Source organism: Dendrobates tinctorius, unplaced genomic scaffold (genome assembly GCF_039654945.1).
Source record: "Dendrobates tinctorius isolate UK_male_01 unplaced genomic scaffold, ASM3965494v1 ptg000203l, whole genome shotgun sequence".
Taxonomy (NCBI): Eukaryota; Metazoa; Chordata; class Amphibia; order Anura; family Dendrobatidae; genus Dendrobates; species Dendrobates tinctorius.
This window is the reverse complement of record NW_027361870.1, coordinates 12,854,804-12,873,427: the sequence shown is the minus strand read 5'-3', so window position 1 is coordinate 12,873,427 and position 18,624 is coordinate 12,854,804. Positions and strand designations below refer to the sequence as shown.

The window sequence follows — 18,624 nt, the reverse complement described above, 5'->3', positions numbered from 1 at the left end:
TTCCACCACCAGGAGAAAAACAGTAACAATGCAGTGACATGATAAGAATCTGCACAACTAATCATACGCTAAATATAAGCAAGAAACATTTATGTATGAGCTAGCCAAGATGATTGTCTATCTGTGGACACTGTGGATCATCAGCTCCTCCTCACTATGCTCCGTTCCATTGGCCTCAAGGATACCGTTCTCTCCTGGTTCTCCTCCTATCTCTCCGACCGCTCCTTTACTGTATCTTTTGCCGGTTCCTCCTCCTCTCATCTTCCCCTTACTGTTGGGGTCCCCCAAGGATCGGTTTTAGGTCCCCTCCTCTTCTCCTTGTACACTGCCCCTATTGGTCAAACAATCAGTAGATTTGGTTTCCAGTACCATCTCTATGCTGATGACACCCAATTATACGCTCCTTCTCCTGACATCACGCCAGCCTTTCTAGAAAACACCGGCGATTGTCTAAACGCTGTGTCTAATATCATGTCCTCACTATATCTGAAACTGAACCTGTCAAAGACTGAACTCCTGGTGTTTCCTCCCTCTACTAATGTACCTATACCCGACATTGCCATTTCTATGTGTGGTTCCACTATTACTCCCCAGCAACAGGCCCGCTGTCTTGGGGTCATACTTGATTCCGAGCTTTCCTTTGCCCCCCACATTCGATCACTGGCTCGCTCGTGTCATCTGCACCTCAAAAACATTTCTAGAATTCGACCTTTTCTTACCTTTGACTCTGCAAAAACTCTTACTGTTTCTCTTATTCATTCTCGTCTCGACTATTGTAACTCTCTTCTAATCGGTCTCCCTCTTACCAAACTCTCCCCCCTCCAATCTGTCTTGAATGCTGCAGCCAGGATCATATTCCTCACCAATCGTTACACTGATGCCTCTACCTTGTGCCAGTCATTACACTGGCTACCCATCCACTCCAGAATTCAGTATAAACTTATTACCCTCACTCACAAAGCCCTCCATGGCTCAGCACCACCCTACATCTCCTCCCTTGTTTCAGTATACCACCCTACCCGCGCCCTCCGTTCTGCTGATGACCTGAGATTAGCATCCTCAATAGTCAGAACCTCCCACTCCCGTCTCCAAGACTTTACAAGTGCCGCACCAATTCTTTGGAATGCACTTCCCAGGTCAATACGATTAGTCCCCAATCCCCACAATTTTAAGCGTGTCCTGAAAACGCATTTATTCAGACTGGCCTACCACCCCAACACATTAACCTAATCTATCCCTGTGTGGCAGAGCCAAAAGTTTAACCATAACCAGGTTCCCCGCATCATGTTCCCACATGCTTTATGCCTCCATTAGCCCTCTGTGTCTGTACTGTTACACACTTAACATTATGACTGGTCCATACAATCAGGGTAACTGTTACCACCCACCTTTCGTGTCTCCCTCTTTCCTCATAGACTGTAAGCTTGCGAGCAGGGCCCTCTTTCCTCTTGGTATGTGTTATAATCTACTGTATGTGATTATTGTTATGCTGTAATGTCTATTGTCTGTACAAATCCCCTCTGAAATGTAAAGTGCTGCGGAATATGTCGGCGCTATAAAAATAAAATTTATTATTATTATTATTATTATATTGTCTATAAAATTACGCTAGCCTCCCGCTCGAAGCAGTAGTGGATGGTGAGATATGGAGCCTGAAAATCAAAAGTTCAAATGCTACCCTTTTTGCTTGTCAGTGTAGTTTACTTTCACCTCTCCGCTGCAGAGATATTAGTTATTAAAAAACAAAAACGTTTCATTCCGCTCTGCATCTTGAGCATCCTGTGTCCAGTTCAACATAAAAAATTTGGTGAAAGATATTCTTTAAAGAGCCATGAGCTTCAGCAAGGAAAAAAAAAAAAAAAAAAAAAGTGTTCCAGGAACAAGTTACTGTAACTTTCTCTTTAAAGGGAATCTGTCACCTAATTTTTGCCCTATGAGATGCGGCCATCAGGGGCTTATCTACAGCATTCTGTAATGCTGTACATAAGCCCCCGATGTAACCTGAAAGATAAGAAAAACACGTTAGATTATACTCACCCCGGGGTCCGGTCCAGTTCGATGGGTGTCGTGGTGGTCCGACGCCTCCCATCTTCTAGCGATGACGTCCTCCTCCGTACTTCTGCTGCGCTCCTGCGCAGGCGTACTTACTCTGCCCTGTTGAGGGCAGAGTAAAGTACTGCAGTGCGCCGGACCTCTCTGACCTTTTCTCCGCGCCTGCGCACTGCAGTATTCTGCTCTGCCCTCAACAGGGCAGATAAAGTACACCTGCGCAGGAGCCGCGGCAGAAGTAAGGAGGAGGACGTCATCGCTAGAAGATGGGAGGCGCCGGACCGGACCGCAACACCCATCGGACCGGACCCCGGGGTAAGTATCTCATAGGGCAAAATGAGGTGACAGATTCCCTTTAACACTACACTGGACATACATATGGTTGGATAAAAGAACCATAAGGTACATTTTCTTCATAACGATATTTACCTGGCCGACTCTTCCAGGATGTTTCATGGCTAATCCACCACTGGAGACAGCAGCAGCTACGTTTCCATCTTGGTCAACAACTATTGCTCCAACAGTGTCCAGAGTTCCTGAGTCATTCTCCTGCGGGGCAGGAACAACAATTACTTAAAGCAATATTATCAGGTTAGCAAGGCAGACTTTAATAAAAACCGATAGTACTATAAATAATAAAAGGGAAATGTAAGCAGTTCGTGTCAGTTGAGAAGGTCACAGAACATACGTCGCAGCCCTCCCACTGTTTGTACTGGCATAAAATAAATAGAACACAGTTTATTAGATACACACGCTGTATTATTGTAACCTCCAGAACGCCTGTGTTGTCACAGTTACTTTAGACCAACTCTTTCCCTTCTATCGTTATATAATAAGGTCATGCTCAGTGCTACACCATCGATGCAAATCAACAATGACATTCTTTTGAAGCATGACGACATCTTACCTTGAAAAGGAACGACAGTGTTACTCTTTCACTTGTGTTATTCAGGAATAGTACAGTTTGTAAGCCCATCAAATTCAGCTTAGTTATCTGTAATTTTGACCCCATGGAAGCCAAAAACTCCCATTTAAAGGGAACCTGTTAGCACATTTTTTACATAACGAAGATGTGGTATGACTGTATGAGCGCTTGTCTGCTAATAAAAATTATACTTTCTCTTGTCCAGATTTGATATGCCAAGCATGATAAAGTGTTCAGGACTCATTCAAAATACGTGGCATTGCATAGAACTGCATTCTAAAAGTGCCACAAAGTCAAAAGTGGTTAGTGTTATCCTACGGCTCCCCTAAGTATTCTGCTTTGTTTTGGCAAATCCACATCCTCTTTAACATACAGGAAACTGTTGACCAACACAACACCACAAATGCCTCCTCTATGTAGATTGATGGCACTGTCCTGCCAAAAAGTGAGCATGCACTTGCTGTAGGGGTGGGGTCACATCACCTTTTTCTCTCTCATCTCAGAGAATCGGGCCAATTATGCTTATTGGAGTGTGATTTGATTTTCGGGAATGTGGAGAAGATGGGGGAAAAAAAACTTTTTTGCATCTTTTTCATTCGGTCAGTCCGTGAAAATCGGACCACATTCCGTGCAGTCAGATGGTTTCCCTGACTCCCTGACCTGCATGGCAGAGTGTGATCAGAAAATCTGATGCAAACAGTACAGGCTACAATTTTTTCCTCGGTCTGAGGAAACATTGGACATGTGCATATGGGTCATAGAATAACATCGATCCAAGTGGGATCAGATGTTTTGTTGGATCGCACGCAGACTGAAAATACCGTCGTCTGCACGAGCAGTAAGTGTGCATGCCTAAGCTTTCTTTTCAGACACCGTCCTTTATCTGAAATATTATTATAATTATATAGCCACATTGCCCTTAAAACTATATGCAAAGTAGAAAATAAATACATAACATCTCGGCTAAGCGGAGAGGAAAGGCCTTTGAAAGTAATTACAGAGGATATCAATTACCCTCAGGTAGCCAGGAGCGAGTGGGATCTTGACATGCCACTCGGCCTGTTCTGGGGTCAGGAGCGTTCCTGCTGGTAGTATTTACAGTAGATGAACAGAAACAAGACAGATGACATCTTTAAACGGTTAGTAAATGTGGCATACGATCACTTCGCCTAGCAACCTGACCTCTGTGGTTCTAAACATTAAAGTGCATCCAGAATTTATATGGATTCGGATCGAGCTTTATTAGGAAGGTCTTTTAATAACTCAAAAATATGGAAACAGTTTCTGTAAAAGTGGGAAAATGCGCCTGTGAAAAATACCAGATGAGTCTCTCTTTCTGGAACAGAAATTGCTGTACGAAGGTTAAAAAGAAACCTCAACGTCAATGAAAAACTAACCTGTGTTAGAGGTGCACAGTGCAATGGCCGGCTCCTTCACCACACCGCCACGGCTACAGTGACCGTGTAATCACCATTATACTACGTCTAATGCTGAGCAATAAGGAAATCAAGAAATGAGTGATTATGTAGAACAGATGCTGATCCACATGGAAATGTGCTGAAATAGGCAAAGCATTTTTTGATAGACAAGTAGGAATTTCTAGTTATTGATAGCTATTGAAAACGTCTCCACAATATATAAAATGGACGTGACCGGGAACCTGGCAAGCAATTCATGCCGCCAAAACTGTGAGCAGCATAAGTTACAGCCAGTTATATTATGCTCTGAAATTCTCCAATGTTTCAAAGAAAATCTACCTTAAAGTGAACCTGTCATCAGTTTTGGACAATATAAGTTACAGCCATCACCTTTCAAGGTTGATGTATAGCATTCTATAATGCTGTATTTCGGCCCCGAACCCAACCTGTACGAGAAGAAAAATAAATTATACTCACCTGGGGGCGGTCCGGTCCGAGAGGTGTCGCTGGTCCTTGTCCGGCGCCTCCCATCTTCTTGCGATGCCGCCTCCTTCTCGGCTTCGTGTGGCTGACGCGTCGCTGCATCATCCATACAGTCTGCTCAGGACCGAGCTCCTGCACAGGCGTACTTATATGCCATGTTGAGGGCAGAGCAATTCCTACAGTGCGCATGCGCTGGGCCTCTCTGACCTTTCCCAGCATCTGCGCACTGCAGGACTTTGATCTGCCCTCAACAGGACAGATAAGCTTGCCTGCACAGGAGAGCGACACGAAGCAAGCAGGAGGGCGGCATCGCATGATGATGGGAGGCATCAGACCAAGAAGAGCGACACCCCTCGGACCGGACCGCCCCACAGGTGAGTTTAATAAAAAGTTATTTTTCTTCTATTACAGATCGGGTTCGGGACCGATATACAGCATTACAGAATGCTGTATATCAGCTCTGAAAGGTGGTAGCCATAACTTATGTTGGCCAAAACTGAAGACAGGTTCCCTTTAAAAGAGCCTTCTAAAGACTATAGCTGGAGACCAGATTAGTGAGGCACCACACTCAGCCCACTCTTCCAGATGCCACTGCAGGCGACTCACAGGTCCCTCCCCAAGTAAAAGCCACAAATAGATCTGACAATCACCTGTAGCAGCAGTGGGAAGAGCCGGCTGGGGGCGGCGTCGCACTAGTCATCTTTAAGCATGGTCCCCAACCAGATCTTTAAAGCACCACTCCAGTGTTATTTCTATTTCAGCACCGGAGTGGTGCCACTAAAGTAATTTTCTTGCCTCTAGTATTATACTTACCAGCCGCCATCTTCAGCTATTCCCAGCACCGCTCCAGTTCCAATCCCCATCTTGTGACCACAACTTCTGGCTGACCGAAAGTCAGAGATAACAGAATTTACAAGTTTTTGGCTATACAGCTTGCCAATGCTGTTCTGAAGCTGTGCTGGCCATAATACTGGATCCGACCAGCTTTGGTCCCCTTGCGTTCCTCTGATGCTGCTGAGGCCAAGCTTCCTCTACAGCATGCACAATGTCAATAATCAAGAGTGCACTGCCCCCTGCAGGATGCCTGGAGGCAGGGGAGTGGTCGACTCCTGAACATAGTATCCTGATACAACCCCTTTAATTTTAGATACTAATCCCTATGTGCACTGATGACTTGTATGTGGAAATATGACAAGTGGTAAACTAATATAAAGTGCAAATAGATTTCAAATTGAAAAACAAGGGTAAGGAAAATAGATAAACATTTATTGTCTACTTTTAAATTGGCTTAGTCATTATCTAGGAATGACATGTTATAGTGTAAGTGTCTTAGCACATAAAACCGATACAAAGGCATAGTCTAAAAACTGCATTTATTGCAGTTTGGTCCAGTCTAATAAGATCAGGAACTCCATACCACAGCATCTACTCTTGAGTTTGTAGCTCCCCTTTATCTGCATTCTGCTAGCACTATAAGTGCCAGAACTTGCTCTCCCTCTGCTACCAACACCCTCTGCTCCTACCATGTTTCAATGGCTTTCCTCCTCTTAACTGAAAACCCAACTGTTATTTGTGCCTGCAGTTACACAGACGTGGGAGCAGTGGCAGAGAAACCTGTACCGACCGCACTTGCTGTGATCCATACTGGCGTTTTGCGTTACACCACAAGTTAAAAAGAAGGGATGTGTGGTACCTATCGGCTGGCACTTTGGAGTAATTCTCTGGGCGTTACAAGACAATTTTTAAATAAATTGATTAGCAGATTAACAATGAGATAAAGTTATCCGAGAGTACAGTGCTCACTTAAAGAGGCCCCAAATCAATTATAGTAAATAATTAAATTTTTCAAATAGCAATTCTGAAGCATTCTCTCTTTCAGTTTTGCTTTGTGCTGGTATTCCTCATGGAAATATACAGTAAATTGTATGCAATGAATGCCAAAGGGTAATTACAATGGTCATGGTGTTACTATTTTCCTTGATGATAGAAAGTATTCCTCTATAGTACTAAGTGTTGGGGAGTGAAGACACAGCCCACACTTACAAGGAGATTGCAAAATCCAGTTGTCAATTTATTCACACAATGAAATTTTATTCCATTAATTTTCACATGAACTAAATAATTTACTAATGTAAGAAAAAAAAAAACAGAAAAATTGCATCCCCTGGCTGGAATGACAAGAGATAAAGGGACTGTCCCAGCTTGGAAGGAAAGTCTGCAGTCACTTGTGAATCCTTGCAGATCACACATTGAGTGCTGTCAGGATTCTCCAGTGCTGGCAGCAAGACCAGGCGGTCATGTGATCTCAAGTATGCGATGTGCAAACTTCCAGGCACATTCCAACTAGATATGTGTGGCCTCATTCAATTTGCTTGCATAGAGTGAAGCCGTGCAGGTCTAGTCAGACTGTGACCAGGAGAATACACATTGCCGACATCGGAGAACCCGATGCACGTTGTGAAGATTCACAAATCTGCAGTCACAAAGGAACGGTAGACTTTTGTGCCAGACTTGAACAACCACTTTATGCATGATAAATTGGTTTGGTCCTGAAGTCTAAGGCCTGTTTCACACTTCCGTTTTTTCAAATCCGTCAAAATCCGTTGGTTTCCGTAAAAAAACGGATCCGCCATTTTTTTTGCAGGATCCGTTTTTTTTGTCCCATAGACTTCCATTAGTGGTTACCGCGGATCCGTCAAAAAAACGGATCCTTTTTTTAAAAACGGATCCGTTTGCATCAGTTTCCGTCAAAAAAACGGAAACGGATCCGTTTGGCGGACACAAAAACGGAAGTGTGAAACAGGCCTAAGGCTGAGTGCAGACATACTTTTTGGCCCTGCGGATTTTTCCGCGCAGAATGGAAGAAATCCGCAGGTCAAATGACCTGCATTTTTCCTGCAGATTTCTTCCGGTTTTCATGCGGTTTTCGTGTGGATTTCCATCGCGGATTTCCCCCTGCGGATCTGGTGACAGGGGAGATGGAAAACCGCACAAGAGTAACATGCTGCATCTTTTGTACCGCGGAAAAATCCGCAGCGTCTGCACAGCGTTTTTTTTTTTACATTGATTTTAAGGCTACTGTACATCACAATGCGGATATGCAACGTTTCTGCGCGGTAAAATCCACTGCGGAACCGCTGCAAATCTGCATCGTGTGCACACAGCCTAAAGTTAGCCTGATCCCACAAGACTGAAAAAATGTTGCTAAAAGGATTGTCCACCTTGGAGACTGTTTTTTTTCTCCTAAATGCATGTATTTGGGGATAAAGATAATTTTTACAATTGGGTTTCATGAAAAATCTTGCATCGCTTGCTTTCTACAGCCTCTCTGTGTCTCTGTGTTGCACTGTCTATTGCTGGCTGCAAAACAAGTTAACTGAGAATCTGTCAGTAAATTCAGTTCTAATGGGGGGCGTGGCTATGTAGCGACGGAGTGAGGACGTGCTTAGCAAGAGCTCCTGCCATCCTGAGAATATCCGGCCAGCGGACCCTTACCTCCGCGGTTTAACTGCGGATTTTTGGACCCCTCCGGACTCTGGGACGCTCCTGCACCCCCGCAGGAGAGCGGGGCTGGACGCCTGAGGGCTTGTGGCGGTGAAGACCGGGGCGGCCGGCGGGGCCTGCACGGGGTGGCGTCCATCTTGGAGGCACGCGCTCTGACTGGAGACGCGACGCCGGACCCCTTGCTGTAGCGCTGAAGGACGGTGAGCAGGCACCCTGAACACTTGTGAGGGACAAGCGGTGTGTGCCCTGAAAAACTGGGCCCCGCGTCTCCCTCTTTGCTATAATCATCAGCCTGCAGGCGCCATTACTATAGGGACTTGGATCCCTTTCAGACTGCTGTCCCTGTGGGGTCCTGAGGATCTCTCCCCGGGCTACAAGGGCACTTGTCTGCTACTTGGGGCTGGACAATGCTTCCCTTTGTGACTGCGAGTTTGTGCTGTTCCTGGGACCCTGCAGCCACCATCTGATAAACTTTCTCCGTCTATAGCCTTGGGTTAAGGGACTCTAGAGTGCACCGTTTCTGATATCCGGCTGTGCCCTACTGCTACTGCAATGAGTCGTTCCAAGGGGTCTGGGGCGGCTGAAAGGCTGAAGGAATATGCAAGAGTAGATCATGCTGACAGCTCAAGATCACTTAAAAATAATTCTTGGGGAGGAAAGTGAGCAGGAGGAATTAACCCTTAAGCAAGCGTCTGAGAAACTCATGCAGGCCATCTCCTTAACATGACGAGGGATACAGTGCGGTGCGTGCAGAAGCCTTGGGTACAATGGTCTGACCATACATTCCATCTACTCGAGAGGGGTATCACTGTTGGTTCATAAAGACGTCAGATGGGAAGCAAGGAAGACTCGAAGGGATCCTGAGGGTCGTTTTATTTTCCTCCATGCATTGATAAACACCAGAAAATATGTAGTCTTATGTATTTATAATCCCCCCCCGGCTCGTATATCCATTTTGCAGAAGGCAATGAGTTTTGCCCTTAATTACCCAGACGCGGATGTTATTTGTATGGCAGACTTTAGCATGGTCATGAACAACAGCCTTGATAAATTAAGACTGGAAGATGGAGTAACTGGGGGGTCCTCTCCATCGACTACAACCCCGTTGTCATTATTTATGGGGGGTGGCGGGTGGTTAGATTTGTGGAGGGTGCGTCACCCTGAGTTAAGGGAATATACTTGCCACTCATCCACTAAACGCTCTCTATCACACATAGACTATATATTTGGTTCTGGCGGTCTGGCAATGTGGGTGACTGATATAGAGCATGGAAGTAGGGGGATCTCAGACCATAGTCCGGTCATCCTTAAACTCAAATATGGGCGAGTGGACAGTGGGATAGCTTGTAAGTTGAATCCTTTCTGGTTAAAATTGATGGGGCCTCATGACAGAACGATTGATCAGTTGCATTGCTTCATCGCATCCCACCCGGAACCTCAAGATATTAATTTATTTTAGGATGTCCTTAAGGCATACCTGAGGGGCTGTTTTTCCTCCACGATCTCTTATATTAAGCGGGTAACCTCAAGAAAGGATGATGAGGTGGAGCAACGACTGAAAGACGCAGAGGCAACATATATATCTAACCAAACCAGTGGGAACAGGATTGAGTGGTTGGCTGCCCAGAGGTTATATACTCAACACGTGGACACTAAATCTAAGCGTAAACTATTCTTTACTCGTCAATCCTATTTCGAATTGGGGAATCAGACGGGTAAATTTTTGACCTATCTTGTGCACCAACATAGCACCTCTAATACAATATTACAGATTCGTGGGGCGGACGGTATATTGGTGTCTTCAACTGAAGAGATCCTTGGCTGTTTTCAGGACTAGTACAGGTCACTATACGAATCTAAAAGTGACTGACACTTTGGGGTGTTTAGACTATTTGTCAGATGTATCATTCCCCACGTTAGATCCTGAGCAGTGAGTCCTTATGGACGCTGTGTTCACCTCGGAGGAGATAGAAAATGCTATGACAGACATGGCTTCTGGGAAGGCCCCTGGACCTGATGGGTTCCCTATTGAATTATATCGTAAGTACCGGGATATATTGACGCCACTTCTGGTGAAGGTATTTCGGGGAATTTGGGAAGGGAATTCTATGCCTGAGTCCTTTTATGAGGCTAACATCATAGTGCTTAGGAAAGAGGGGAAGGACCCTTTGGAATGTGGATCCTATCGTCCCATCTCGTTAGTAAATGTGGACTATAAAATTTTCACCAAGATTCTAGCTACTACACTGAATTCAATTATATTGAACCTTAGACATCCTGATCAAACGGGCTTTATGCCTGGAAAAAGTACTTCCATTAATAGCAGAAGAGTCCAGTCAATAGTCCAATATAGCTCCCTAATGCCAGACAACCGATCGGCAATGTCATCGTTAGATGCCGCCAAGGCTTTTGACTCTTGAATGGCCTTTCCTCTCCGCATGTTTGCAAAGTTATGGCTTTGGCAATAAATTTATAACATGGATCAAAGTATTATATATGAAACCTAAGGCCCGTATTATAAAAAATAATTCTATATCTGAGTCCTTCGCATTACACAGGGGAACTCGTCAGGGTTGCCCTCTTTGCCCTTGCGATTGAGGCACTGGCAATGCGTATAAGATCCTCCCCTAACATCCAAGGCATAGATATAGCAGGTCGGGTGGATACCATAGGCCTATATGCCGATAATATGGTGATATTCTTGAATGATGTGGAAGAAACTCTGCCACAGGTGATATCCCTTATAGATAGATTCAGTAAATATTCAGGTTTACATATAAATTGGGAAAAGTCTGCCCTGTTACCCCTTTCCCATAACCCGATGCCCCAGCTGGAGGCCCTCTCCTCGCTGTCTACTGTATCTAGTTTTAAATATTTGGGCATTCACATATCTAACAATAGTACGCTTGATCTACAACTTAATGTCCACCCACTGCTGGAACTAGCTAAAGTTAAATTTGCATCCTGGAGTAGGCTCCCATTGTCTGTGGCTGGCCTCATTAATCTGATTAAAATGATATTGCTCCCTAAATTTAGTTACTCCCTTCAGCACAGTGCGGTAGCGGTGCCCAGGTCCTTTTTTGTTACTCTCATTTCCCTGGTCATGTCCTTTATATGGGGGAAAACTAGGCCCAAACTTAAATTGTCCACTTTACAGAGACCAAAGAAGGGAGGCGGGGTGGCGTTGCCAGATTTTTTCCTATACTTGGCTGGGCAGGCTAAAGTTTTAAGTAAATGGATGCCGAGTAATTGCCTCCCCAATTCTGAAAGTCACCTGCTTCACGCTGCACAAGCGGATTGCCCATTAGGTTTCCTGGAGTCAGAGAAGGCTGGTGTCCCGCGTCTGCTGCCCCTGCTCTGACTGGCACGATTAACATGGAGACAAATTAAGAATGTAATTGGGTTTATAGATTTTATAGCTGAAATGCCCCTGTGAAATAACTATTTTCCGGGGTTACTGAATCACCCATCCGCCGTTTTTTGGATTCAGTATGGAGTCTCTTCATTGGGAGATTTGTATGACCAGGGGATCTTAAAATCTTTTGAACAATTATAGGTCACATATGATATTCCGAGATCTCAATTTTTTCGCTATCTGCAGCTGACATCGGCTCTTCAATCACATATGAGGGATAGGAGTGTGGAGCGTAATATTGAGAGGAAGTGGGAATGACTCATCCCTAATGCGCAAAGAGAGGAGTGGGAGGAGATTCTGGAATCTCCGATTGGAGTATCACCATCTATTAATAACAGAGTGATACAACTATATACTGTATAATAAATCAATCGTATTTTACTCCGTTGCGACTTTTTAGGATGGGTCGGCTTCAATCATCAGAATGTATACGCTGTCACTTGCCAGATGCTGATTTTATTCATATGGTGTGGCAATGTCCCATTATCTTACACTACTGGAAAGAGGTGACTACACTACTGACATCCCTGGTGCAAACCCCTGTCCCTCTGGAGCCATTGGTCTGCTTGTTTGGAGTATGGGAGGATGAGACTTGGGATCGCTATATTGGGGCCTTCCTGAGCGAGACGCTGTTTATGGCACGGAAGGTGCTGGCATTGCGGTGAATGGGGGGTTCATGTCCTTCCCTTAGATTTTGGATGGAGTTGGTAAATTCGATTGTTCCATATAAGCGTACGTTATACCAAAATAGGGGATGCCCGTGTAAATTTGAAAAGATTTGGGAGAGGTGTAATTCCTCTCACCTCACTTTGCTAGGTTGAGACCTCACACGCGACATAATACGATACGGGAGACCAGGCTGCGGAAATAGTAGATATTAGTTAGCTAATGTAGTGGTAGTTGTAGTTTAGGAATTTTAGGTAGATTTTATTTCTGAATGGTATGACAAGGCTTGTGAAATTGAATTGATATACATGCTGGAAAATGTATAGGCAATTACCCTTTATGTATGCTTGGAGAAGGATAGGTATATATTACCTTGTTTATAAGTGTGCAATTTCTCTGCATTATATTTTACAATGGACGGAAACATTAGTGCTATGTATAATGCTTGTTATCATAAGCCATTGTGTATGTTGTATATTCTGTGTCCTGAGGTTCAATAAACGAATTAAAAAAAAAAAAATTTAGATCTAATACAACTCTGGCAAAAACAAAAATGCCACTGCACAGTTTTATAAAAATCAGCTTCTCTACATGTCTGACAGCCTTTCCATTCCAGTGTCAGTTGAATTCCAACCAGAGTACATCTCATTCTACTTAATATGCTTCTGATTAGGTGATCACCTGAACCAAATCTTATTTAACGAAGGAAAGTATAAAAAAAAACCCTGCTGTGGTGCTCACAATCCTCTTGCAATAGGACAAGCTGGATGGCAAAACAAGTGCTAGTAATATCCCAAAACAAACAGGAATGAAAAAATAACTTCTAACCATGCCAAAGGAGTTGAAAAGGAAAGTCTTGAGTGAGGAAAAGAACGGCTCAATTCCGGCTTTACTAACAGAGGGATACAGTGAGCGTCATGTTGCCTCCATCCTTGTAATGGACTGTCGTCTTAAAAATTTTAACAAGGTCAAGCAGCAGACATTGGGAACAATAAAGCTACAGACCGGCAGAGGGCGAAAACGACTCTCCAATGACCGGGATGACCATCATCTTATTCGAATGTCACTCAGTAACTTCAGGATGACACCAAGTGACCTACAAAAGGAATGGAAAATGGCAGCTGGGGTGAAGTGCACGGCAAGAACAGTTCATAACAGGCTCCTAGAGGCAGGGCTCAAGACATGTAAAGATAGAAAAAAAGCCTTTCATCAATGAGAAACAAAGGAGAGCCAGGCTGAAGTTTGCCAAAGACCATAAGATTGGACCATAGAGGACTGGAGTAAGGTAATCTTCTCTGATGAGTCTAATTTTCAGCTTTGCCCAACACCTGGTAATCTATTGGTTAGACAGAGACCTGGAGAGGCATACAAGCCACAGTGTCTTGCACTTACTGTGAAGTTTGGTGGAGGATCGGTGCTGATCTCGGGATGCTGCAGCAAGGTTGGAATTGGGCAGGTTTATATATGTGAAGGACGTATGAATAAAGCTGCATTCAAGGTTATCCTGGAAAATCAGTTGATTCCTTCTGCTCAGGCAATGTTCCCCAACTCTGAGGACTGTTTTTTCCAGCAGGGCAATGCACCATGCCACACAGCTAGGTCAATCAATGTGTGGATGAGTGACCACCACATCAAATCCCTGTCATGGCCAGCCAATCTCCAGACCTGAACCCTCTGGAATGTAATCAAGAGGAAGATGGATAGTCACAAGCCATCAAACAAAAGAAGAACCGCTTAAATTTTTGTACCAGGAGTAGCATAAGGTCACCCAAAAGCAGTGTGAGAAAGACTGGTGCCAAGACGCATGAAAGCTGTGCTTAAAAATCATGGTTATGCCACATATATTGATTTCTGTACTCTTCCCGAGTTAAAACATTAGTATTGTTGTTTCTAAATGATGATGAACTTGTTTTCTTAGCATTATTTGAGGTCTGCAAGCACTGCATTTTTTGTTATTTTGACCACTTCTCATTTTCTGAAAAGAAATACAAAATTTCGTGCTTGGAAATTCGAAGCCATGTTGTCAGTTGTTTATAGAATAAAAGAGAAATTTACATTTTACTCGAAAATCTAATATATAAAGCTGAATGTGTGTGTGTTGTAAGAGAATGGTCAGTCATAATATACTGAGCGGCCATGTTGTCTCTAGCAGCCATTTTGTTGAAAGTTAGAGAAGATTCAACTTTTACAAAAGAGCTGATAAAATGTATTAAATGGAGGATGGAAAATGAGATCATGTCTCCTAGCAACCTCAGCCGATGTGCGTAGAGGAAGATTGGATCAATCAATAGGATCACAGGTCACCAAATATATGGCCAGTATGCTTATACGTGATAGTGTGGTAGCGAAGTGTAGAGTAGTTAAAATGTCAGGATGTAAGAATTTAGGGACCTAGACTGGAGACAATGATAAGATTTTAGGACAGTAGCCATAGATACCAATGACTTATGGGTTTTAGTGTTGCTTGAAGAAATGTTAATTAATATCTTCGTATTATGTCATTATATTCTCTGTTCTAAACCACGTTTCTGTAGATTACCATGAAAACGCCTTAGAATTATAATGTTAACGCCTTTCTGCGGCAAAATGCAGCTTTCTTTGTTCTGATAATGTATAAGAAGCCCCTGTTACTGTCGATCGGGGCCATTCCATCGCCATCATGCCACTGTGCCTCACCATGGCCAGGGCACAGAGCCTCGTCACCGCTAGACCTCCTAGCGAATCTCTGCCTGTCCAAATTCCTGTTTTTGCCCGCATATTCCAACTCCTCTGTTATTCTGTATCTGTTTTGCTGTGCATCTCCGAATAAACCTTCAACCTCAGCTTGATAAGAGATCGTCTGTGGAACTTCTTCCCGACTCTTCCAGCTCTCAGTAGGACTTTTTCTTACGTGTGTGTGTGCGCGCGTGCGTGCGTGCGTGTGTGTGTGTGTATGTCCGGGATTGACATCTGCACGGTTGCAGCTACAACCACAAAATTTTGCACAGTCACACGTCTGGACCCCGAGAGCGTCATAGGCTATGTTGTGAGGTGAAATTTTAACCCCGCGCGTTCCAATTCACCAAACAATTTTGCCCCTATCTACATAATGGGGAAAAAGTGAAAGTAAAAGTGTTGGAGGCAAATTGACAGCTGCCAGATGTGAACAAGGGGGACTTAAAGAATGAGAGCGATGGCGCCAAAGAGTATATACCGTACAGTTGCTAAGGTGGGGCCCTGACATGGCATACTCACCACACACGGGAATATAAACACACAAAATGCGCCACACACTACCACGTGCTTCAACACACATACCAACCTCAGCACACATTTCACCCTCAGCACACATTTCACCACACATACACCAACCTCGCCACCTAAAAGTCGAAACACAAAAGTCACCACTCAAAACTTGCCACGCTGTCCCAGAGCTTTTTAAAAGATGAAAAATGAGCTGTGATTGGTTGCTATCAGCAAAAGTTTTCTTTGTAGACAGTTGTGGTAACTGAGGCCTATTATTCTTATCATTTCTATGGTGTTATCGTCCTTCTGTAAAGCTGGAAATAACACAATTTATTACCGTGCCAACACAGATCACCCTCTGACACAGACTGCAGGGGGAGCCCGGTATCTCACAGGATGGGATTAGATACACAGCTCAGCAGTCAGCATCACAAAGAAGAGGAATAAACACATGGCTCAGCAGTCAGTATCACACGATAGGATTAGATACACAGCTCAGCAGTCAGCATCACACAGGACAGAAATAGATACACGGCTCAGCAGACAGTATCACACAGGATAGGATTAGATACATAGTAACATAGTTTTGAAGGCTGAAGGAAGACCTTATGTCCATCTAGTTCAGCCTATTTTTACACAGCTCAGCACACAGGATAGGAATAGATACACGGCTCAGCAGTCAGTATCACACAGGATAAGAATAGATACACGGCTCAGCAGTCAGTATCACACAGGATAGGGTTAGATACACGGCTCAGCAGACGGTATCACACAGGATAAGATTAGATACACAGCTCAGCAGACATTATCACACAGGATAGGGTTAGATACACAGCTCAGAAACAGAATGAGCCAAAGGAGAGGACATTTTCATTCCAAGAATTCCACTCATTCCATCTGATTTGTTTTTTGATTTTAAACACCTCCAGTTTCCAGTTCAACTACTATTTGCAATGTCCATTAACAATGCTCAGGGACAGTCGTTGAAAGTAGTAGGGATCGATTTACGTAGTAGGGATCAATTTGCAATCTCCATGCTTTTCTCATGGTCAACTTTACGCGATCTGTTCAAGAGTTGGAACTGCCAAAAATCTGTTCATCTTTGCACCGAAAGGAAAAACCAAACATGTTGTTCATCAAAAGGATCTTGAATGAGTTGAAAATAAAATACTATCAATACTTGGGTAATCGTTTAGTTTATTTGTGTTGCAAATCTGTAGTGTTGAATATATGATGTGAAATGTTTTTATGTGCAATATAATCATTATAATTTGTTATAACTAACCACAGTTGGTTACTATGCCCAGGCAACGCCGGGCTCTTCAGCTAGTATACCTATAAAGAGAAAAATCTGACAAACTGAAAATTTTGCAGTGGTCTCTTAATTTTTGCCAGAGCTGTAGTTAGATAGTAGAATTTGACGATAAATTGAAAACAAGTAGGTGGGAAGATGCAGTTAAAACTTTAGAGCACTGAACGCCTGTACTTGGTTTAAAGGGAATCTGTCACCCCTTTTTTGAGATATCATATAATGATATCATTCAGTTGTGTGTCACATAAGGATTCTCTTAGTACTTTGCTTCCCCCTGACCTTGCACCTTTCATGCATAAATACCTTTTTTATATCGGTTCAGATGTATGTAAACTGCTGCTCTCCGGTCCGCTGGGCGGGGCTTATTCAACTGCTCCCCCCTCCCTGTCTTGCTCGACGCATTTCTTCTTGTGTAGAGCAAGACAAGGAGGGGGGGGGAGTTGAATAAGCCCAGCCCATCGGACCGGACCGTGGCAGTTTACATACATCTGAACCGATATAAAAAAGGTATTTATGTGACACACAATTGAATGATATCATTATATGATATCTCAAAAAAAGGGGTGACAGATTCCCTTTAAACTGCCATTCCGGGCTGACAGATTCCATTTCTTAGTTCGTTCATATTAACTTCCTTTTAAAAATCAAAAAATGTCCTTGCAATCAATAAAGAGTGGCCTTCACTCCGAGGTATTGTTTTTTTAATTCCACTCCACATTCCGTGTGGTCCAATCGCTTCTGTTTTTGTTATTTACTGTGCGTCATTATTTTTTGTTCTTTTGACTTTCTTCCTAGTTGTACCTCCAAAAGCAGCTCAGGTTTTTTAAATAAATTATGTAATTACATTTTATGCTCAAAGAACTGGATAATATTTACTCTGCCCCGAGCAAGGGGAATTTGGCGCAATATTTCAAGAGTTTTCTTAATAAAATACTTTGAAACCAAAATATACTCATTTCAAGCAGTTTGCTACAAAATCAAGTTTTGTTCCAATGGGGGTAAGAAACAGTATTTTTGACATTTCAATCATGAAGCTACTTTTTATCCACACTGCACATTAAGGATCTCTACATCGTAAGGCCTCATTCTAATGTCTGTTTTTCAAGTACTAATAAGCATAACACCTAGCACTCAACTTAATGACGTGGGAAATTTATTGTAGCACAAGAAAACGTTTCGGTCTGATGCAACCTTCTTCAGTTAAGTGCTGTACTTAACATGCAGAGTGTATAGATACATCTAATAAGGTACTTGGTAAAACTTTTGGGTATTACGGTAGTCCGTATTTAAGCCTATGGTGCGGATACAGGGATTTTTGTGAGTACTCACCGTAAAATCCTTTTCTCCGAGACGCTCATTGGGGGACACAGAGACTGTATACAAAAAAACAAGTTAGCTCCTCCTCCGCCGCATACACCCTCGCCCCGATCGCGGGCGGAAACCAGTTTAGTGCCAAAGCCGTCGGAAAAGCTGACAGCAATTTAGCTCTACCACAGAAAATTATATGTCTGAAAAAAAAAAAAGGACCACCCTACAAAATAAGGGTTTATACCCATCAAAAATAAACAAAAGCCAACTGGCTATCAGGGTGGGTGCTGTGTCCCCCAATGAGCGTCTCGGAGAAAAG

At 43.5% G+C, this 18,624-nt stretch overlaps 1 protein-coding gene across 3 annotated transcripts in view; it reads right to left on the bottom strand.

Moving 5' to 3' along the window:
* Positions 1-18,624, bottom strand: part of TASP1 (taspase 1) — a 260,025-nt gene that overhangs the window by 118,539 nt on the left and 122,862 nt on the right. For all 3 annotated transcript variants that reach the window (XM_073553817.1, XM_073553816.1, XM_073553818.1), the window contains one exon: positions 2,479-2,598. In XM_073553817.1, the coding sequence (XP_073409918.1) occupies positions 2,479-2,598 (120 nt within the window). The remainder of the gene's footprint in view (positions 1-2,478; positions 2,599-18,624) is intronic.